Below are 24,261 nucleotides of genomic sequence, written 5' to 3' on the forward strand. Positions count from 1 at the left end.
GAAAACAATTTTCTTCAAAAGTGTAAAAGATTAGTCTTCATCCATGTAGATCAGAAATGGTGGACAAAATAGATTAAAGAAGTGGCTGAAATCGAGTAGGTGGTTTTGAACCGTTTTGGTTTTAAAAGTTTTGAGAGGGTGCCAGAGACTGATACATACTTATGTTGCTTTCTTTCTATGGCAAGTTATCTCTTCCACCTTTTGCATGAAGCGAGAGTCTGTTATGGCAATGGTTAAACCAGCTCTAAAATCTGACAGTGTTATGTGCATAATAGATACATTTCAGAACTTGCATGCAAATTACATTTTGGCTGATACATACCATTTGAGTGGTAATCTACCACTACTGATCATTTCTGTATGTCACAGTGGAACAGATACCATACACATACAACATTATTGTTCCAGCTTCTGTACAAATGTACATTCACCTGCATTCTCCCAAAATTTAGTCTCACTAATATGTTGGAATCATGTAATAGTTCATGAACTAAGTTGCAATTTTGGCTTTGAAAATTGAAGCAGGGAATTTTAATCTTTGTACACAATTAGCAATTGGCCCACTGGAGGGGGGGCCGGGGGGATGGGAATTCCAAAATCCAAACATGCTGGAGTGAATCACATTTTTCGATATTGAGCCTGTGCTGAGTTCCTCCCAGGTAGGGAGTGCAAGTTCAAAATTGCCCCGCCAGAATTGTTACTGTGCAGAAGAAGGCTATTTGGCCTATAGTACCTGCACCAGCTCTCCAAACAAGCATCATGGACTGGATTCTCCGTTTCAGCGGCTAAGTGCCGTCTCGAACGGAGAATCCGTGGGAGGTTTACGTGGAAAAAATCAGTGCAAACCCATCACCGATTCCGGTACCGGTGAGGGGCTAGCAGCGGCGCAGGGTGAAACTCCCGGCTCCTATGCCAAAGATAGCCGGAGAATGGCCAGGTCCCTGGCTGCGCATGCACACGGCTGACGATCTATAGTGGTCACGCCATACAACATGGCGGCAGCCGATCGTGGACTCGACCCGCCAGCTGCGACCCCACTGGCCACCCCCCACCTGTTCCCCCCCTCCCCAACCCTCACAGAAGCCCCCCGCCTGCGGCACGGATCCCGGCCGAGTGTGGCGGTGCTGGACACAGTCCACAGCCACAACACTGGGTTTCCAACTGCTAAGACCACACATGACCCGCGCCGTCAGGAACTCGGCCCATCGGGGCAGAGCCAGTGCCGTTGCAACAGCGCGTGGCACGCGACGCAATGATGCCATTTCCAAGGGAGTGGAGGATGTATAGTTTTGAGAGTATAACTGACAAGAAAGAGAGTATTCGGAATTAGTGGAGACCAGCGTTTCCCAATTGCGAACTCTGTCTGCCTAATTCAATTTGAATGAGACTAAATGGGTTTTGAAGCTATCTATTTGTCAGTGAAGTGGAAATTCCAAGAGCTAAAACCTCTGTGGTGCCATGTCCTCTGAGCAGTAGTATATTCCGAAGTACAGTGTATAAACTCTAAATGTCCCACCTGCTATCAGATCTATGCAGTCTGGCTCTGTGCCCTGAGCTGATTATAGATGCACTGACAGATGGAGTGGAAAAAGATTTGCTATGATAAATGGCATAGAAAATTGTCCCAGGTCTTTGTTCAGCATCATAGACAAATCTCTTGAGGACAATATTGCACAGGGACTTGGTGAAAGAAGGGTATATTATGTCCATTTTTGTGTACTTCAACTAAATTGTGTACTTGTCAACTAAAATTTAGTTCATAAAAATAGAAATGTAGCTGCCTGCACTGATGTGAAATTATAGAGATGGAAAGATGAAAATATAAGGAAGGTACTTTAAAGAATGGGAGCGGGATTCTCCGACATGGAGGCAGAGTGTTTCACGACGGCGCGAAACGGGTGCGGGCACTACCGGTTAACGCCGCTCCAGCCTCCCTTCCCGGCACCAACTGGGCGCCGCGCCAACCCGCGCATGCGCAGGAGACTTCCTCAATGAGCTGGCCCCGACGCAACATGGTGTGAGGGTTCAGGGGCCGGTCGCGTAACAAAATAGGGCCGGGGCAAGAGAGGCCAGCCCGCCGATCAGTGGGCCCCGATCGCGGGCCAGACCCCATCGGAGGCCCCCCCCCCCCCACAGGCCGCCACCTGACCCTGCGCGCAGTGTTCCCTCCGGCTGCGAGCAGGTGTGGATGGCGGCGGCGGGACACTGCCCTTTCCATGCGGCCGCTCGGCCCATCAAGGCCGGAGAATCGGCGGCCACGGACAGCGGCCCGCGACCGGCGCCACGCCAAATGCACCGGCCCAAATGGCACCGATTCTCCGCTCCTCAGAGAATCGCGTGCCAGCGTTGGGGTGACGTGGCGCGGTTGCAGCGATTCCCCGGCCCAGCGCTGGGCTCTGAGAATCCCGCCCTGGGCTTTTCTTTGCATTATTGAGATTGATGACATTATTTATTGAACTGCTAGAAATTTAGAGCATTTTCCTATTCGGCTGGGTTTCTGTAGCTTTTCCATATACTTTCATGGGATGTGGGCATCATTGGCAAGGCCAGCATTTAGTCTTCATCCCGAATTCCTCTTGAGGAGATGATGGTAAGCTGGTTTCTTGAATTGCTGCAGTCCATCTGGTGCAGGTACACCCAAAGCGCTGGCAGGAAGAACAAAGAACAAGGACCTTCGGCCATCCAAGCCTGCGCCGATCACATGCCCTATCTATATCAGCCGCCTGTATCCTTCTATACCCTGCCTGTTAAAGTGCCTATGCAGATAAGTCTGAAAGGTCGCTAACGTATCAGTCTCAACCACCTCACTTGGCAATGCATTCCAGACCACCACCACCCTCTGTGTAAAAAAAACCTCCCCGCACATCTCCTCTGAACCTTCCCCCCCCCCCTCACTTTGAACTTGTGCCCCCTTGTAATTGTCATTACCGCTCTTGGAAAAAGCCTCCAACTGTTCACCCTATCTGTACCCCTCATAATTTTATAAACTTCTATCAAGTCACCCCTCAGCCTCCGTCTCTCTGGGGAGAACAATCCCACTTTATTCAATCTCTCCTCATAGCTAATACTCTCCATACCAGGCAACATCCTGGTAAACCTTTTCTGTACTCTCTCCAAAGCCTCCACATCCTTCTGGTCGTGCGTTGCAGGTTTATAACCCAGCAACAGTGAAGGAAGGTATGTCAGGATGGTGTGTGGTTTAGAAAGGAATCTTCAGGTGTTGCTATTCCCATGTATCTGCTGACCTTGTCCTTTGAGATGGTAGAGGTCATGGGTTTGGAAGCCCCGTTAGGAGATTTAGCAAGATGCTACAGTTCACCTTGTATACAATACGCATTGTTGCCAGCGTGCATCAGCGGTGGGGGTGGGAATGTTTAAGGTGATGTGTTAGTGTTAGTGGGCTGCGTTGTCCTGGTTGTTGTTGAGATTCTTGAGTTTTGTTGGATCTGCACTTACCAAGTCAAATGGGAAGTATTCCAGCACATACCTGACTTGTACTTTGCGGACAGCAGACAGGCTCTGGGGAGTCAGGAGGTGAGTCGCTAACCGCAGAATTCCCAGTCTCTGACCTGCTCTTCTAGCCACAGAATGTATATGTCTAGGTCGGCTAAATTTCTGGTCCATGGTAACCCTCCCAGGGCCTTGATTCGCATGGTGCATCTGTATGCTGATATGTAACCCTTTTACAATGAAATGTAAAAGTGGCAGTTTGACTAAAATGGAATAGAAATCGTAGTGTTTCCTGAATAAAATTAGCAATAAAGTTTGATCATGTAACATTTCATAACAATTGTTTGTTTGGCCTTTGTGTCTTCAGGTGCCCACCCTTCTGTTCCACATCTAAGGACATAATTTGTACATAATGCATTTAAGATATATTTCTGAGATTATTTTGAACATGAAAACTGTGAAGTGCTATTAGCATGCATTTCTAGAAGGAGAAATAACAGAGAGATGAATGGAATCCATTCGATTTTAATGTAGGTTACTGATTTTCCATAAACATATAAAAGCAACCCTGCCAATAAACATGAATTTTTAAACCATCTTGTTCCAAATAGCGTTTGTCAAACCTCTTGAGGATGCATTAGATATAAATTAACCTTATTTATTTTTTCTGTAATGATCAGTAATGAAGAATAGGTTATACATTCTGGGATAGTAGTGTACATATGCTGCACTTTAGTCCATTAATCATGAATAGGTTAACATCAGGTTTAAAATACCAGAAAGGCAAATTTCAAATGAACATCAAGCATTCATTGGCGGCTGTTTCATGGTATGATTTGAGGGGGCCTGAAGAAAATTAGTTCAAAAATTTAGAACCTCATAAATATTTTCATTTATATCTGCATTATGAAATTCAGTAACTAATGCTGTCAAATGGTTATTTCAGTTTAAAAAAAAATATTATGCCTTTATGACGTAGATGTGAAAGGCCTTTCTTTGATGTGATTTTTCACAAATTGCTTTCAACATTGTCTAGTCAGAGAAACTGCTCAGCAAAGTAACTTGGTGCAGAAAGTGGTAATAATTTTGATAGTTGCCTCCAATAGTTTGAGTGCATTTGAAGAAAGGGTATGATGAAAATGATGACCATTGCAATTTAATTAATCTCCACAGCAACACACTTTCAGTTAATCTGTTTAGTTAGTCTCATTAAAACCTGGACTTTCTTAGAAAGTAGATCTTTTTTATTGCATCATTGCCATGTACCGCACAAAAGGTAGTTTCACTCCCTTGCACTGTCCCCATAGCCCTGTAACAACGGCCTTCTGAATGTTACTATTGAAACTTTTTTCACCAAACTTTCAGGCAGTGCTTTCCAGATCATAACTCGACATCTGTTTTTTATCCCCCTCATATCATCCTGGGCTGGGCTCTCCGTTTCAGCAGCTAAGTACCGGCTTGAATGGAGAATTTACGGGAGGTTTGCGCTAAAACAATCGGCGCCAACCCCTCACCGATTCTGGGATCGGTGAGGGGCTAGCAGCGGAGCCTAGTGAAACGTCCGACTCCTGGGCCGAAAATGGCCGGAGAATGGCCGGGTCACGGCACGCATGCGTACAGCTGATGACCTGCAGCAGTCATGCCATGCAACATGGCGCCTGCCGTGCGCGTTGACCCGCCATCCGCAACCTCACAGTAGGGTTGCCAGATTCTGCTGATTTCAGTCCATGTACATTCCTTCCTACCTGTATCACTGAAACGATACGCACACAAAGCAAGGGCAAATGATGGTAGCACAGTTGCTTCACAGCGCCAGGGTCACGGGTTTAATTCCCGGCTTAGTCACTGTCTGTGCCGAGTCTGCACGTTCTCCCTATGTCTGCATGAGTTTCTTCCGGGTGCTCCGGTTTCCTCCCACAAGTACAGAAAGATGTGCTGTTAGGCGAATTGGACATTCTGAATTCTCCCTCCGTGTACCCGAACAGGCGCCGGAGTGGCTACCAGTGGACTTTCACATTAACCTCATTGTAGTGTTAAAGTAAGCCTACTTGTGACACTAATAAAGATTACTATTATAATGTGTGAGGTGCATGCTGATTGCACATAACATTGACTGTGAGAGCCATGCGCTCACTCTGTGTCCAAAGTGTAAATATTTATTTTGATTTTATCATTTGTAGTCGATAATTCTATGAATATATAATTGATTAAGCATTTTCTGGAACTCGTTATGAAATATTTGTCATGTTTTAATTGTATTTAATCTTATTCATGGCATCAAGGCTAGTGAACAAGCCTGATTTTAATCTTGTGGCCCAGTGAGATGCAAGAGGGCCACTCATGCAGGCCGACGTTTCTCATCCAACATACTACCCTCATCATCTTTCTCCGTTACTTCATCAAATGGCTCAATCAACCGGTCGGAGGCTGCTAGCCCCTCATCAGTGTGGGGGCGGCACAACCTTTTCGTCGGACATAGCCTCAAAATCAGAGAATCCAGCTCATAGTTGCCCAAAACAGAGAATGTCGCCCATTGTGTCCAGAGCCTTTGCAATTTACGCCTTTACTTCCTCAGTAACCATTCTAGGTGACCTTTCTGATTTGAGTTATTCTAACTTTTGAAATGTCTTGATACTACCTTTTACTTTACAACTAGATTGGCTGCATCTTTGTCTCCAATGAAGACAGAGGCAAAGTTCTATTTTTAAAATTATTTTGCGGGATATGTGTGTCACTGACTTTGGCCGTGATGTGGAGATGCCGGCGTTGGACTGGGGTGAGCACAGTACGAAGTCTTACAACACCAGGTTAAAGTCCAACAGGTTTGTTTGTCCAACAGAAACAAACCTGTTGGACTTTAACCTGGTGTTGTCAGACTTCGTACTGACTTTGGCAGCATTTATTGCCATTCTTAATTGCCTTTTAGAAGCTGGTTGTGAGCCACCACCTTGAATCACTGCAGTCCATGTGTTGAGGGTAGTGGGTGATGGGAGTTCCAGGATTCCTGAGTTTCAACAACCATGAAGGAACTTGAAGGTGGTGGTGTTCCCATGTATCTGCTGTACTTGCCCTTCAAGGTGGTAGCGCTCACTGGTTTGGAAGGTGCTATCAAAGGAACTTTGATGAGTTACTGCAATGCACGTTGTAGATGATACACATTTCTACCACTGTGCATTGGTGCTGAAGAGGGTGCCAGTAAAGAGGGCTACTATGTCCTGGATGGTGTCAAGCTTCTTAAATGCCATCGGAGCTGCATTCATCCAGGCAAGTGGAGACTCTGCATAATTCCCAACCACTGACCTGCTCTTATAGCCACAATATTTATATGATTGATCCAGTTATGTTTCTTGTCAATAGTAACCCCCCAGAAAGTTGATAGTGGGAGAATCAAAGATTCAGCCTTGATTTTTCACTGATATGCTGGTCTTCCCCATCATTGAGGATGAGGATATTTGTGGAGTATCCTCCTCCAGATAGTTGTTTCATTGGCCAGCACCTTTCACAATTTGATGTAACAGGACTACAGAACATATATCTGATCTGTTGTTTGTGGGATTGCTTTGCTCCATCGATTGCATGCTGCTTTTCCTGTTTGGCATACAAGTAGTCCTGAGTTCTAGCTTCACCAGGTAGACACCTCATTTCTAGATACACCTGATTCTGTTCCTGGCTTGCCCTCCTGCAGTCCACATTGAGCCAGGGTTGATCCCACACTTAATGGTTTCTCGCAGAGTTGAGGTTATGCATGCCACAAGATTACTGGTTGTGGTTGAATACAATTCTGCTGCTGTTGCCCTGTTTATTTTCTTTTGAATGTACTAAATGATCTGTTTGAGCTGCTCACATAAAAATACTTTGCACAGCGCCTCGGTGCACGTGACAATAAACAAATGCAATCCAATCCAATATTTAGTTCAATATCGTTTTCTATGACACCAAGGAAACTAATCCTGGAAAATCTGCGCCATGAATCCCATGTTTCTCAATTATATTTTAGTGATATAAAATACTCCAGCTTGTGCAGGCAATAATTTCAGATTTACATTCTTCATCAAGGATCATTCCTTTGCAATTACTAATGCTGAACGGGAGAATTATGTTGATATTTTTGTGATTCTTGGTACATGTTGAAGCAAAACATTTGAATGTAAGGTTTGCTGCAAACCTGTCAGTTACAGCAGCATTGGAAAGCCTCTGTATGTTAAAACCAGGCATATTTCGTGAACACAAAATTACTTTTCCACATTGAAGAAATATTAGCTGATGTAGCCAACTTTTAATGCAGTGCAGCTAAATGGAAACAATTAATTGCAGTTAGCTTAATCGGTGAACAAACGATGTTTTGTGGAAACATGAGATTACAGTATTTTAATTGTTTTCTTCATATTGAACACAAATATGCAATGAACAGACATAAGCCTGGATTCTCCTCTCCTCAACCTCAGAAACGTGAGCAGCGATCGGGCGGAGAATTGAGCTTCTGGCCGAAATCGATGTCTTTGCCCAGCGCTGAACCAGAAGCCATGCTCCGCTCCCTCACTGGTGGCGACAGCGCGTGCCGCAGCACCCGTCAGCACCGGCATTTAAATACATTTGCATCAGGGCAACACGGTGGGGCAGTGGTTAGCACTGCTGCATCACGGCGCTGAGGACCTGGGTTCAATCCCGGCCCCGGGTCACTGTCCATGTGGAATTTACACATTATCTCTGTGTTTGCGTCTGCCTCATCCCCACAACCCAAAGATCTGTAGGGTAAGTGAATTGGCCACACTAAATTGCCCCTTAATTGGGAAAAAATTAATACATTTGCATCGTATTAGCAGATTGGACCTGGCTGTATGGCTGTCAGGGCCGGGGGGAGTAGCAGGGAGTGACTTTCTGACAGCTGCGTAGATTTGGGATGTCCCCCTCGGGATCGGGGTGGCCTGGCTCAGACCGGCATTGCTGCAATACTGTTTTAAATGCACCCATTTGGCACAAATCACAGTCCTGTACCAGCCTCCCCGAACAGGCGCCGGAATGTGGCGACTAGGGGCTTTTCACAGTAACTTCATTTGAAGCCTACTTGTGACAAGCGATTTTCATTTCATTTCATTTCATTTCCCCTGGCTGCTCACTCTGTTGACTGCTCACTGTGTACTGTAAATCTTCACAGCACCTCCGGTCATTGGGGATCCCATCCAGGCCATAACTCTGGAAACCCTGAGACCGCAGCTGACCAGTCAAGAGATGGGCATGGCCAAGCTCATAATTGGCACACCAGGTCCTTAGTGCATCCATCAGAAGTGCAGCCCTACTGCAGGGGAAGCAAGGGAATAGCAGAGCTCATCCAAAACAAAGGACACATGCAGCATGGCCTTTGCACTATGACTGGCATGCTGCCCCTCTCTGTGCTGAGGCCTCATCAGTGACTCTATCAGATGGCCCACTCTGCAGGACCACCAGCTTTCTCCAAGTCCTGCCTTCGTACTGCGCCTATTATCCCATCTAGTCTTTCCCTGGTCAGGTTGTCACAACCTGAATGTCACACCCATGATCAACATCACACTGCAGCCACGCTTCCAGCAGATGTATACTTCCCTGCCTCACCCCCATCTGTAGGACCTTTTTGTGGTGATATACATCACTGTAGGTACACAAAGGGTTAATGTACATACACTACACCGAGCTAGACACTAGAGGGAACATCAGAGACATGACACACAGACAGTCAACCAATAGGTTAGTAAGATAGGACACGACCAATGGGCATTCAAGATACACACACAGGTGACACCACCACAGGACGGCATTACACCAACCCATATAAAAGGACACATCACACATGCTCACTCTCTTTCCAGTGGAGACGCTCAGTGAGTACAGACACAGTGTTGATTGAGCATCACTCCCACCATGTGGATTGTAGCAGACTGGTTAGTCAGTCTGAGTAGCTGTGGAAGGATTAACAGTAGCGTTGAATCCAAGTAGGAGAATTGTTAATAGTTTAATAAACGTGTTAAAGCTATCTCCAAGTCTGAACCTTCCTTTGTCAGAGTGCACATCAAGGAAGCAGCTTATGCTACGACAAGAGCATAACAAAACTTGGTTCCAGGAGCGGACTGTTAAATCCATATAGTTTCAACTCAGCGAACAGTGACGGCCAGTAACAACAGACAGGCAAGGTGATGTTCGGGATTCCGATTCCACAGCAGTTCCAGTACCAAGGCAATCTCAGTGAAAACTGCCGTTGGTTCCGGCAGAGATTCGAGATCTACCTGGTAGCGTGCGACCTAGATGGCGTGGCGGATGCAGAGAAAATAAAGCTTCTACTTACCATCGCGGGTCCAGAAGCAGCTGAAATCTTCCAGACCTTCAAATACTCGAAGGGGCAAAACAAGTGCAACTTCCAGGCAGTCCTTGACAAATTCCAAGAATTCTGTGAGGAAAATACAAGGAACAAAGGTAAAAGAGGCGCCAAAACTCACCGCGAGGTAGGCTTGCAGCAACGAACGGCAGTTTTTAATTGCAGCCATCTTGGAAAAGGTGCTGCACATGCACAGTTGCGCGAAGAGCGCACAAAACGGGAAGGTCCGTTTGCGCATGCGCGGGAAGCCGCACACGCGCAATTGCGGAAAAAGGCCCCAAGTAAAGGAACAGCGACCTGCGCATGCGCAATCGCTTCCTACACACTACGTCACACGCTTCGTGACATCAAGAGGCCCCAGACCACGCCCACCTAAAGGGGAAATGTCCCAAAACACAGGAAAAAAAATGTAAAGCCTCAAAACCAGATTCTTTCACCTAGAACGACAGCACAATACCTGTAATTTGACCAGTAGCTGAAAGTAACCTCCGAAGAAACCTGCAACAAGCAGTTAGCACCGCCCAAAGAGGTGATACAGTTCTTGAAGACTATGACTCAGACCTTGAATTCTTCTTTGGACCTCGCGAGCGCAATGCCAGCTCCGACACAAAACGTGATGATATGGTCTTGGAAGACAACGACTCAGACGAACCTTTCACCTTGGGAGGTGGCTACCCCAGTACCAAATCCGAACCGCAACTAGACGTGTTGCACATTGACGAGTTCTTCGGATTGAGGAATCTTCAACCCAGCATATACGACATCCCGACTCGTGAGTGCAGGATGATGCTGCGGCCCGACACCAAGAGACAGAGAGTAGTACAAGCCCCAGAGAGCGGCCTGCTGCCACACAGAGAGTGGTCTATGCACCGCGAAGGGTCCCCGACTCCACACAGAAAGCGATGAAAGACTCCACAGCAAGACAACTGCACGTCTCCACACAAGAAGTGACTCGAGTGACACAAGCCTCCACAACTACCTCGTGGACAGATTCCACGATAGAAGCAACGCAAGACTCCAGAGCGTAGTCCCTGCATGAACAAGAAGTGATGATAGTCTCCACAGAGAGACCAATGCACGATTCCACACAAGGAGCGCTGCAAGACTCCACAGAGGAGTGACACAAGCCTCCACAGCGAGCTCGTGGACAGCCTCCACGATAGAAGCAATGCAAGACTCCAAAGCGCAGTCCTTGCATGATCAAGACCATGAGGGTCTAGCAACCTCCTCTGAGCAACCAGCAGCAGCAATGCAAGTCTGCCACGCTCAAGTGAACAACAGAAAGACTATGACAGTCTGCCACGCTCAAGTGTACAGCAAGCAGACTATGACAGTGCACCCAGATTATTTGAGCCACCAGAAGAAGACTGATGGTCTACCCAGCTTAAGTGAACGACAAGAAGACACTGAGGCTCTACCGACTGTATGTGCGACAAGTTAAGACGGCATCCCACTTCCCAAACCAGATGTGCAACGTGACAGACCTTAGCTAGAATGTACAGAGGCACTCGACAATCACAGTGAGACTACTGGTGACTCCGGTGACACCACGTTACTTCAAACCTCACTCGCTCGGACCACCGCAAGCAAATTCATTCCTGACTGTTTTGACCCCGGACGGGGATTCAAGTGAACCTAAAATGAGTCCGGACGTGGAGCATCAAGACACCTCAGAAGATGCAAGTGAACCTGCAGTGACTCCGGACGGGGAGCATCAAGAAACCAAAGCTGATTCAGGTGAACCAGAAAGGGCTCCAGACGGGGAGCATCGACAAACCAAAACTGACTCAGGTGAAACAGACCAGACTCCAGATGGGGAGCATCCACAAGCCAAAGCTGATTCAAGTAAGCTGGACATGACTCCAGGTGGGGAACGCCGCAAACTCAGTGACGGCACGCTCAAGGAGACAGCAGATGCAACAAAGCACGCTAACACGAGTAACTGTGTGAAGGACTCGTATTATCCACAGAGTGTGGTCCTTGAGCGCAGCAAACATGGCAACAAAACCAATCACCACAACGACAACATCAAAGACAATAGCAAGAAGCGTACCAAAGGCAACAACGTCGACAACAAGCACGACAAACACAACGCCAATGGAACTACGACTGGTACGACATGGTACAACTATGCAAATGAGGGACACTGTTACTGCTCAGCTCAGTACAATGACATACCATGGCAGGACGATGCACCTTACCACTTCATGTTTGCTGCACTACCAACAGGCAACCTGGCTTTCAGGACAGATGCCATCAAGAATTACCACCACAAGCATCGAAAGAGAAAAAAAAAAAGAGTCCAAATCCGACAACGAAGTGATTTGACCACTTCTTGGTTCCTTCAGCACAGGGACACTGATGGCGTTTACAACGCAATGCCACCATCAACATCACCAACTCACCAGCCAAACAAGAGAGCCACTCGACCATAATAATGAACTTTGGACTCATGCATATGATTTGGACTTATTCTTTAATGATCACTGTTATCGTACCTTGTTCAGAGTCTCACTCATCTACCTAGTTTGTTCAATTTTCTTTAACACTGTACAGAAAATATGTAACATGAAAAAAGGGAGGATGTGGTGAGATACATCACTAAGTACACAAAGGGTTAATGTACATACACGACACCTAGCTAGACACCAGAGGGAACACCAGAGACATGACACACAGACAGTCAACCAATAGGTCAGTAAGATAGGACACGACCAATGGGCATTCAGGATACACCGAGGTGACACCACCACAGGAGGGCATTACACCAACCCATATAAAAGGACACATCACACATGCTCACTTTCTTTCCAGTGGAGACTCTCAGTAAGTACAGACACAGGGTCGATTGAGCATCACTCCAACCATGTGGATTGTAGCAGACTGGTTAGTCAGTCTGAGTAGTTATAGAAGGATTAACAGTAGCGTTGAATCCAAGTTGGAGAATTGTTAATAGCTTTAACATGTTTATTAAACTATCTCCAAGTCTGAACCTTCCTTTGTCAGAGTGCCCATCAAGGAAGCAGCTTATGCTACGACAAGAGCATATCAAAACACTTTCCACACACAAGCCCCTAAGTATGGAGGCAATTGGTGGCAAACCATGATCCTATCCAACACACGACCAGGTGCCACCCTGCTGACCAGTTGACACACGACCCACCCAATGAGGACATACATTGGAGACCCCCCTGGGGAGACAGGACAGGGGCCGCAGAGGCGATTTCGGCCATTGGTTGCGACAGACGTTGGTGAGGACAGAGGCACCCCACATCACAGGCCCGGTGCCTCTTACTAATGGGTACAGGGGTGGAAGGTAACATATTGGGGGGAATGCTTGAGGGGTGGAGGGTGAAGTTGAAGTGCAACTCAGGGTCACCATCTAGCCTGTTGGAACTACATGGGCAAGGTGGTGCTCATCTTGCTAACTTGTCTTCACTTTCCCCCCCACTGCAGAGAATGAATTTTGGAGTTCAATCCGGAAGGCTAGCCATCGACTTGACTGTAGCTGTTGTTGCGGCCGCATGGAGGTTGGAGGCACAGGGCCTCTTCTGGGAGGATGCTGCACAGGAGAAATCTGCCCTAGGAGAGCAGGGGTCAACCGTCGAGGCTGGAGGCACAGCTGTCCAACAGGCCGATTAGGAAGAAGTGCGAGGGAGACACCGCAGCAAGCAGCATCTGTACCGTTCGCAACTGTCATTCGAGGACCTGCTGGATTGTGTGTGCTGGTGAAGACTCTGGCTAACCAGGGAAAATTTGCGCCATCTGTGCCAGATGATGGCACACCTGGAACTGCGGGGTTATGGAGGAGGACACTCACTCCCAGTGGACATCAAGTTGACGGTCGGCGTGAACGTCTTTGCCTTGGGGTCTTTCCAGGCGCTGAGCAGGGACCTGGCTGGAATATCTTAGACATCCATTCACAGGTGCATCTGCGCGGTCACAGATTCCCCATTGCCCGGGCTGCGGAATATATCACCTTCAGCCTGGACCAAGCATGCCAGAATGCCCGGGCAGCGGGATTCACTGCCATCGCTGACATGCCCCAGGTGAGAGACAGGACACATGTCCCACTATGGGCACCGGCTCATCATGAGGTTCCCTTCATAAATAGGAAGGGTTTCCACTCACTGAATGTGCAGTTGGTGTGTGACCACCAGCTGCACATAATTCACGTCTGCGCCCGAAACTCGGGCAGCGCCCACGATTCGTACATTTTGGCGCACTTGTCGGTTCCCTCCATCTTTGAGGTGTCGCTTGTGTGAGGGGTTGGCTGTTGGGCTTCAAGGATTACCTGCTGAGGTCGTGGCTAGTGACACCTATCTGGAGGCCACTGACCGAGGTGGAGAACCGCTACAATGCCGCCCATGCTGCAACCAGGAGAGTCATCGAGTGGTTCTTTGGCGTCCTAAAGGTACGGTTCCAGTGCCTTGTCTGCTCCAGTGGTGTTCGCCAATCTAACCCCAGGGGGGGTCTCCAACATGGTGGTGGCCTGCTGTGTCCTGCATAACATCGCGTAGCAAAGGGGGGGGGGCAAACTGAAAGAACGGAAAGAATGACAGACCTCTTCTATTGAGGAGGATGCGGAGGATGGGACCAGGAAGACCAGGGCATGGAGGCCAGGCTGGAATGGCAGGCGACCCAATGTGTGCTCCAGGGCCACTGCACGTGGAAGAATGTAATCACCTCCCGAATTTTATGCTCAGGCCTGACCACCAGCAACCTGCCACCCTATCCCACCCCTCCATACCCACCACAACCCCCCTTCCAAGTGGTACCCTCTACCCCATAACCGCACACTTCCTCCCTGTCTCTCCTCCCTTCACACCACCCCACTACCCCAGCTCCCCTTCCCCCTTCAAGGATCCTACCAGCACCATCACAGGGTGTTGGCCCTGGGTTGGCAGTATCAGCGGGTCTTGTCAATGGGATGGAGAATGATGCCGACTCGCTGCGAGATGAGCTCTGGCGCTTTTCATCTTTTTACAAATTCTGACTCCAGCCATGAGGATCACATTTCACTGTACGCCTGGGTGCTCCCTGCATGTGTGCTGGCCATTCCATCTCACGGAGCCATACATCCTTGGGGAGCGGTTATGGAGATGGTGAGCGGTGATGAGTCACTCACTGGGTAAGCTGTTCTACAAGATGGCCTCTCATCTATGGCCCCGTCCCCTGCCACCCCAGGTGGACCATCCAATTGTCCTGGAGGTCCTGCCCATGCCATTCTCCAGCACCATACCCCACGCCACCCCCCATTCAGCACACCCTCTCCACCCAGTCCAGCCCAAACAATTGTTTTCATGATAAAGTCCCATCCTCCATACCCTAACCCCCACGTTTGCTATCAGGCTCTGAAGTTCCACGTTAATGAAAGTCAATATCTGTCCTCACCATTCACACACAGGGAATTGTTGTGATCCCAACTGATGTTACGATCTGACAAGACAGATCCCAGAGTGAAACATAGAACATATAGAACATAGAAAATACAGCACAGAACAGGCCCTTCGGCCCACGATGTTGTGCCGAACCTTTGTCCTAGATTAATCATAGATTATCATTGAATCTACAGTGCAGAAGGAGGCCATTCGGCCCCCTGAGTCTGCACCAGCTCTTGGAAAGAGCACCCTACCCAAACTCAACACCTCCACCCAACACCAAGGGCAATTTGGACATTAAGGGCAATTTATCATTGGCCAATTCACCTAACCCGCACATCTTTGGACTGTGGGAGGAAACCGGAGCACCCGGAGGAAACCCACGCAGACACGGGGAGGACGTGCAGACTCCGCACAGACAATGACCCAAGCCGGAATCGAACCTGGGACCATGGATCTGTGAAGCAATTGTGCTATCCACAATGCTACCGTGCTGCCCTTAAGAACAAATAAATCTACACTATATCATTTTCCCGTAATCCATGTACCTATCCAACAGCTGCTTGAAGGTCCCTAATGTTTCCGACTCAACTACTTCCACAGGCAGTGCATTCCATGCCCCCACTACTCTCTGGGTAAAGAACCTACCTCTGATATCCCTCCTATATCTTCCACCTTTCACCTTAAATTTATGTCCCCTTGTAATGGTGTGTTCCACCTGGGGAAAAAGTCTCTGACTGTCTACTCTATCTATTCCCCTGATCATCTTATAAACATCTATCAAGTCGCCCTCATCCTTCTCCGCTCTAATGAGAAAAGGCCTAGCACCCTCAACCTTTCCTCGTAAGACCTACTCTCCATTCCAGGCAACATCCTGGTAAATCTTCTTTGCACCTTTTCCAGAGCTTCCACATCCTTCCTAAAATGAGGCGACCAGAACTGTACACAGTACTCCAAATGTGGCCTTACCAAAGTTTTGTACAGCTGCATCATCACCTCACGGCTCTTAAATTCAATCCCTCTGTTAATGAACACGAGCACACCATAGGCCTTCTTCACACCTGGCTTGATAGAACCTTTTACTAAAACCGAGGAGGTAAATAACTGAACAAAGTTGTATACTCATTTATTCGTCCATCCGTGTTTTGCCTGAAGGCAGATCCTTAGCTCATTGCCTACTGATACTTTATCCTGAGAATAACCTGCATGTGACATGCCTGAGATACATCCAGCTGGGGATGAGTGTTCCCTTGTCTTGATTGGACCGGGAATTAACCAGCTTTTGTGTAATAGATTGTCTTCTTTAGTAGCCGAGAGATAGGAGCAAGGACCCGGTAATGTGTAACGGGGCCCTCTGTGCCGCTGTAAAGGTGAATAAACTTCTCCTTGTGAACTTGCTGGATTCCTCTTGTCAATACTACAGTAGTGATGAGGATGGGATTGGAGCTGTCAGCCATTCCTTGTAAAAAAAACGTTTACGGCTGTGGGGACTGAAGTATGGACTGACTTTGTTGCTGGGATGCCTTTTCCGGACCCTGTGTTGCGACAGAAGGTGAGCGCCAGGCTGCAGTTTCTGATGGCAGCCCCTTGGGCTGTCGTCCAGGTTGTGAGTACAGTGTTGGTTTCCAGAGATTGTTCTGCGACCGCTGGAAAAGCGGGCTGTATGACAGCGATGTTCTACACAGGTGCTGACGGTTGCTGCACAGCTGCAGGTTTTGAGCCAGGAGACTCTGTTGGGTTGATATGCGTGTGCCTGACTCAGTTTATGTTGAGTTAACTCGGGGTTCGGCGTGTGAATGCTTGTCTTATGACATTCTGCACAGGGATCGGTTTTATTTATGTTATACTTAAACTATTAAAGCGGTGCAAAATTTTGGGGTGACAGCTCCCTGAGCATTTTTGGCAAGTGTGTAAATCCACCCCCCTTTTGTAAGCTGATGCTGTGGCAGACGTTAAGGGTGTACAGGGTGTGGAGCTGGGCATTGTCTGTCCCTACCCACCAGTTCCCTCTGTGGCTGGAAGTTACATTATGCTGGTAAGACCTTGGGTCGATTAGCCAGACGCCAAAATACGCATCGTCCCCAGGCTTGGCCGTTAGCGACTATGTCCTTTGTGTGTGCGCCCGGTGAAGGTGCGGGGCTAGACATAAAGCTTGTGAGGCATTCGCCAGTGGGTCCTACTCCTACCTCCGCCGCCCCACCCCACCCCCGCCCTGTTCGGTAGCTCCTCCTGCGGTCCAGAACGCTTTGTATCTTTTTGGTGTCATTTGGCCGTTGTGGTTGTCACACCGGTTTTGACCTCTATCAATTATACTAGTCCTCTCCCCCCTCTGGGGGTCGCTTTTCAACTTTTTTTCGGACTTTGGGTGGGGGGCTGTGGGGGAGGTAAGTAATAATCTGCATGTGACATGCATGAGGTTCATCCAGCTGGGGATGATTGTCCACTTACCCTGATAGGGCCGGGAATCAACCAGCATTTGTATAATAGGTCAGCTTCTGTAGTAGCCTAGAGAAAGGAGTAAGGACCTGAGAATGTATAATCGGGCCCTACGTTTGTGCCGCTGTAAAGCTGAATAAACGTCTCCTTATGAATGCGCCGGTCTCCCTTTATCGTTATTATACTGAGCCATTTTCTTGGTAGTTGATTTTGTCAGTGATGGTTTGCAATTATCTTTCATTCTTATGGTAGGGCGGTGAGGTAGCTCCCAAGTCTACCTCAGGCGAAACAGGAATTGAATCCATGCTGTTGGTGCTAATCTGATCTACATGCTAGCCATCTAGCCAACTGAACGTACCGGTCCCATAATTGTTCATAAACTGCCAAAATTAGCTCACTTATGGATGCTCACACATAACTGATGAAAATTATGCTAATGGTTGCCAAAAACCAAATCACTCATGCAAGGATAATAGTAAAATAATCACTCCTGCAAGAATAATAGTAAAACAATGAACAAAATGTAATTAATTTCCACTTGATGGGATCAACAAAGATGACGTCAGACTTGACAATGCATAACAATGAGCCAAATTCTCCGGTTCACCAGCCATGGCTTTCTCAGCGGCGCGCCGTTCGCTGGCGGTGCGATTTTATACTCCCACCATTTGTCAATGGGATTTCCCATTGTAGCCAACTCATGCCGCTAGGAAACCCACTAGCGGAGGTGTGCTGCCGGCGGGAAAAGTGAATTTCAAAAACTGGAGAATTTCGGCCACCATCAATGAGGGGCGTCATTCTCCAACCCCCCGCCGGGTCGGAGAATCGCCGGGGGCTGGTGTGAATCCCGCCCCCGCCGGTCGCCGAAGTCTCTGGCACCGGATATTTAGCGGGGGCGGGTATCGGGCCGCGCCGGTTGGCGGGCCCCCCCGCTCGATTCTCCGGCCCTGATGGGCCAAAGTCCCGCCGATAAATTGCCTGTCCCGCTGGCGTGGATTAAACCACCTTTTGAACGGCGGGACAAGGCGGCGTGGGCGGGCTCCGGGGTCCTGGGGGGGGGGCGCGGGGCGATCTGGCCCCGGGGGGTGCCCCCACGGTGGCCTGGCCCGTGATCGGGGCCCACCGATCCGCGGGCGGGCCTGTGCCGTGGGGGCACTATTTCCCTTCCGCCTCTGCCACGGTCTCCACCATGGCGGAGGCGGACGAGACTCCCTCCACTGCGCATGCGTGGGAAACTGTCAGCTGACGCTCCCGCGCATGCGCCGCCCGGGGATGTCATTTCCGCGCCAGCTGGCGGGGCACCAAAGGCCGTTTCCGCCAGCTGGCGGGGCGGAAATTCCTCTGGCGCCGGCCTAGCCCCTCAATGTTGGGCCCCGTCCCCAAAGATGCGGAGCATTCCGCACCTTTGGGGCGGCGCGATGCCCGTCTGATTGGCGCCGTCTTGGGCGCCAGTCGGCGGACATCGCGCCGTTTCCGGAGAATTTCACCCGATAATGCCGTTACACGATGAAGAATTGAGGATTATATCAAGTAATTGGCCATGTGCTAGTAATTTGATAGAACTCAGATCAACATAGACTTGACATATTGCAAAGTTTCACCACTTATTACAATATCTAGAATTGCTGTATGATTTAGCTTATAGTTTGTATTTAAAGTTACTAGTATATTTCCAACATTGAGATTGTTTATCTGTGACGTGATAAGACATTTAACATTATTCATTGTTGTAGGTTGCCCGCTGTAGTATTGGGCAGTATGCTTTCCTTTGCCATGTTGGTACTTCAGCTTTGAGGATATCTGTGGCCACTCATCCACATCTGTTGTCTTTTCTTTGGTTGCCATCTTCTCATCTTGGGTGAAAAAATCTTGCTTGCATGTTATTTTTCTTTTCATTGTCAAATTTGTCTCTGTGGATTCTATTCCTGTTGAGTTGAATAGAATAATGTTTCTTAACCTTTCACTTGCATTCTTAAACTTGAGCTTTTCTTTCTTAGCTACCTTAATTGTCACACAGGAAGTACCATTCTAAATAAAGGAACTTTTGGTGGTGAACCAGGATGATAATTAAATCACATGTATTTTTCTCCATGATGTAATTTGGCTGGTCAGCGAATCCAAATTGTGATTAGAATCATAGAATTGTTACAACGCTGGAGAAGTTTAACAAGGAACAGATTTTCAATTAAGTATCATACTTCGTTCTTCTGTCAAAAACTTGTATCATGATAAAGAAGATACTTTATCGTATCAATAGTTTTTCAAGAACTTTTCGAGCTTATTAATTTTATCAGTTTTCGGATCATAGTACTTTCACCAGTCTTTTGGTTCACAGTTTCATGCTGTTGAAGCTGGCACTAGTCTTAATTAGAAATATCTCATCTCTCAGATTTTTGAACCATTTGTCTATTTCCAGGATCTCCCTGTTAACGCTTTAGCAATCCAGAATGTCTTTAATTTTTCCAGAATGCTGTTATTTCTAACAATGCGTCCACGATGTTGGCTTTTTGTTTCCAGGGCATGTTCTGCATTGCTAATAAAATACTCTTTCCTGTATTTTGTAGACTCCGTTGCTGTGAGATTTGCTGAGTATTTCAAGCATTTTCTATTTTTTTATTTCAGATTTCCAGGAGCCACAGTATTTTGCTCATGTGTCACTCTGAATTGGACCATAGTTACATCAGTGTAACATTTTCATAATTGATGAACAGGCCACTAAAATTTTCTCTGTACCTATTTTTCAGCCACTGAAACCCATTGACTGGAATGGACCCGGACTGAAATACAAAGTTAGCTGGAGGCGGCAAGGTTCTAACACAACTTGGAATGAGCAAATCGTCAATAAGCATCACCATTTTGTCATGAATACTCCAACATTTGTACCTTACGACATCAAGGTGCAAGTATTAAATAATGTTGGACCAGGCCCTGATCCAAAGATAGTAACAGGATATTCAGGAGAGGATAGTGAGTACTTTTTACTTTTATTATACTTTGAGATGTCATTCTGTATCTCACCAGTGCTGTAAAAATTTAGCTTTTGTTAGAATGCCTGTTTCTTCACCATCCATGCGAATTTCATTTTGAAAAGGACTATTATTAGAGATGCATCAAATTGTAGGAAAGGGGAGATACTTCAGGTAATTATTATAATTGCTAAGGTAATTGCTTTTACATTGAGTGTTAGATTAAAATGTACGTGCATTTCAATCATTTTCACACATGAAGAAATTCTGAAGATAAAGGTTTGACTGGTTAATGGATGTAGCATTCCAGTGGTTATGGTACTGGATTAGTAATCAACAGGTTTTGTGAGTTCAAGTCCCATAAAGGCAAGTTGTGGAAATTAATTTAATAAATCTGATAATTTGTGGACTAACACTATAACTTGCCATGAAACCTGCCAGTTGGTCGTAACAAAATCAACCAGCTTATTGTTGTCCTTCATAAAAGACAACCTATTCTGTCTTGCATGTGGCTCCATTCCCACACTTTGTAGTTAATTCTCAGGGAAATCGGAGATGGTCGAAATATATTGGCTTGCCACTATCATCCACATTTGAAAAATAACTACTAATTGGTGGCAGCCTTCCATCGCAAGACAAAATGCCAATTTTGAAACAAAATACCAATAAAAATGTATTTAAATATTATGTTCCCCACAAACTAATGAGTGTGCATATATCTGCAAAACATCCAACACGCATTAATCTCATACATTGCTTCGCTTGTCTTTCAACATTCCTTCCCAGTGTTATCATCTGCAACCCCCTCCCAATGTTACTATCTGGAACTCAGTTCCTCCTGTGCAGCAATTCAGATAAGTGCCCCGATAATATCTACCAGGCAGAAAGGGAACGGGTCGGGGGAGGAGGGGGGAGGGGTGAGAGACTGGCAGGAGGGCAAGTTTTCAAGGTGGAGCATCAGGTATTGCAGGGAGGTGGAGGAGTTGGAGATCATAGGACATGGGGGTAAAAAGGTGAATACCGAAGTGGGAGATCATGGAATAGTACAGATTGGCTGGCAGAACTGGATGTCACAGGGTGTCGGAGCGCATGTTGCAGGATTCTGGGTTAGAGAGTTGGAAATTTCAGGGAAGGGATGGAGGGAGATCAACGTTTTTTTTTTTTCTTCATTCTTTCATGAGTTGCGGGTGTCACCGGCAAGGCCAGCATGTGTTGGCCATCCCTATTTGCCCTTGAACTGAGTGGCTTGCTGGGCTATTTTCAGAGGGCAGTTAAGATAAAACCACATTGCTGTGGATCTGGAGTCATACGTGGGCGAGACCTATGTGAGGATGGTAGATTTACTTCCCTGAAGGACATTTATGACCCAGATGGGTTTTTAAACAACAATTGATCATAGTTTCTTGACTGGCTTTTCTCTTGCAAATTTATTAACTGAACTCAAATTCCACCAGCTGCTGTGGTAGGATTTGAACTGTGCACCCAGAGCTTTAGCCTGAGCATCTGGATTACTAGATCAGCAACATACCACTGTAGCACCCTCTCTCCAGAAAGTCAGATGTCACAGGGTGGGAGGGGAAGAGTCAGATATGGGCTATAGGAAGAGAGTTGGACATTTCCAGGCCAAGCAGAGAGGGTTGGATATTGCAGGGCTGAGACAAGAGAGTCTGTCATGGCAGGGCAGGGAGATTTGGATGTCACACATCTGTGGGGAGAGAGTCAGGTGTTGTAGGATTGAGTAGAGAGTGTTGGATATATTAGAGCTCAAAGTCAAGGGCAGTAGATACATGGGAACACCACCATCTGGACATTCCCCTCCAAACTACTTATCATACTGATTTGGAAATATATCACCGTTCCTTCACTGTCGCTGGGTCAAAAGCCTGGAACTCTCTTCCTAACAGCACTGTGAGTGTACCTAGACCACAGGGGCTGTAGCAGTTCAAGAACTTAGCACCCACCAGCTTCCCAAGGGGATTTAGGGATGGGCAATAAATGCTGGCCAAAATTTCTTTTAAAAGCCTCAGCAAGAGAGTCAGATATCTCCAGGCTCAGCAGAGGGAGTTGGATATCACAGGACTGAGTGCGGGGGGTTGGGGGGGTGGGAGGGGGGCAGGGGACTGGATGCAGAGTGCTGGATATCGCAGGGTTGAGAGGGGTGGGAAATTAGATATCACAGGGTTGATGGAGGGGAGAGAGCTAGAGATTGCAGCTTTGAAGGGGGGAGAGAATTGGATATCACAAGGTTGAGGGGGAGAGAGAATTGGATATTGGAGGGTTGAGGGGGGAGAGAGTTGGATATTGGAGGGTTGAAGGGGGAGAGAGTTGGATATTGCAGGGATGAGGGGGGAGAGAGTTGGATATTGCAGGGTTGAGGGGGAAGGGGAGAGAGTTGGATATTGTGGGGTTGAGGGGGGGGGAAGAGTTGGATATTGCAGGGTTGAGGGGGGGAGAGTTGGATACTGCAGGGTTGAGGGTTGGGGGAAAAGTTGGATATTGCAGGGTTCAAGAGGAAGGGGAGAGAGTTGGATATTGCAGGGTTGAGGGGGAAGGGGAGAGAGTTGGATATTGCAGGGTTGAGGGGGAAGGGGAGAGAGTTGGATATTGCAGGGTTGAAGGGGGAGAGAGATGGATATCAGAGGGGTGAGGGGGGAGAGAGTTGGATATCACAGGGTTGAGGGGGGAGAGAGTTGGATATTGCAGGGTTGAGGGGGAAGGGGAGAGAGTTGGATATTGCAGGGTTGAGGGGGGAGAGAGTTGGATATTGCAGGGTTGAGGGGGGAGAGAGGTGGATCTTGCATGGTTGAGGGGGAAGGGGAGAGAGTTGGATATTGCAGGGTTGAGGGGGGGGGGAGTTGGATACTGCAGGGTTGAGGGTTGGGGGAAAAGTTGGATATTGTAGGGTTCAGGAGGAAGGGGAGAGAGTTCGATATTGCAGGGTTGAGGGGGAAGGGGAGAGAGTTGGATATTGCAGGATTGAGGGGGAAGGGGAGAGAGTTGGATATTGCAGGGTTGAGGGGGGAGAGAGATGGATATCAGAGGGGTGAGGGGGGAGAGAGTTGGATATCACAGGGTTGAGGGGGGAGAGAGTTGGATATTGCAGCGTTGAGGGGGAAGGGGAGAGAGATGGATATCACAGGGTTGAGGGGGGAGAGAGTTGGATATTGCAGGGTTGAGGGGGAAGGGGAGAGAGTTGGATATTGCAGGGTTGAGGGGGAGAGAGTGTTGGATATTGCAGGGTTGAGGGCGAAGGGGAGAGAGTTGGATATCGCAGGGTTGAGGAGGGGAGCGAGATGGATATTGCAGGGTTGAGGGGGAGAGAGTTGGATATTGCAGGGTTGAGGAGGGGAGAGAGTTGGATATTGCAGGGTTGAGGGGGAAGGGGAGAGAGTTGGATATTGCAGGGTTGAGGGGGAAGGGGAGAGAGTTGGATATTGCAGGGTTGAGGGGGAAGGGGAGAGAGTTGGATATTGCAGGGTTGAGGGGGAAGGGGAGAGAGTTGGATATTGCAGGGTTGAGGGTTGGGGGAAAAAGTTAGATATTGCAGGGTTGAGGGGGAAGGGGAGAGAGATAGAGATCGCAGGGTTGAGGGGGGGAGATAGTTGGATATTGCATGGGTGAGGGGGGGAGAGAGCTGAATATTGCAGGGGGGAGAGAGTTGGATATTGCAGAGTTGAGAGGG

General features: G+C 47.8%; 1 protein-coding gene across 13 annotated transcripts in view; it reads left to right on the top strand.

The window, feature by feature from the left end:
* chl1b (cell adhesion molecule L1-like b) overlaps window positions 1-24,261 on the top strand; it is a 1,336,546-nt gene that overhangs the window by 962,717 nt on the left and 349,568 nt on the right. For all 13 annotated transcript variants that reach the window (XM_072472185.1, XM_072472186.1, XM_072472184.1 and 10 more), the window contains one exon: window positions 20,358-20,580. In XM_072472185.1, the coding sequence (XP_072328286.1) occupies window positions 20,358-20,580 (223 nt within the window). The remainder of the gene's footprint in view (window positions 1-20,357; window positions 20,581-24,261) is intronic.

This window comes from Scyliorhinus torazame, chromosome 13 (assembly GCF_047496885.1).
Source record: "Scyliorhinus torazame isolate Kashiwa2021f chromosome 13, sScyTor2.1, whole genome shotgun sequence".
NCBI lineage: Eukaryota > Metazoa > Chordata > Chondrichthyes > Carcharhiniformes > Scyliorhinidae > Scyliorhinus > Scyliorhinus torazame.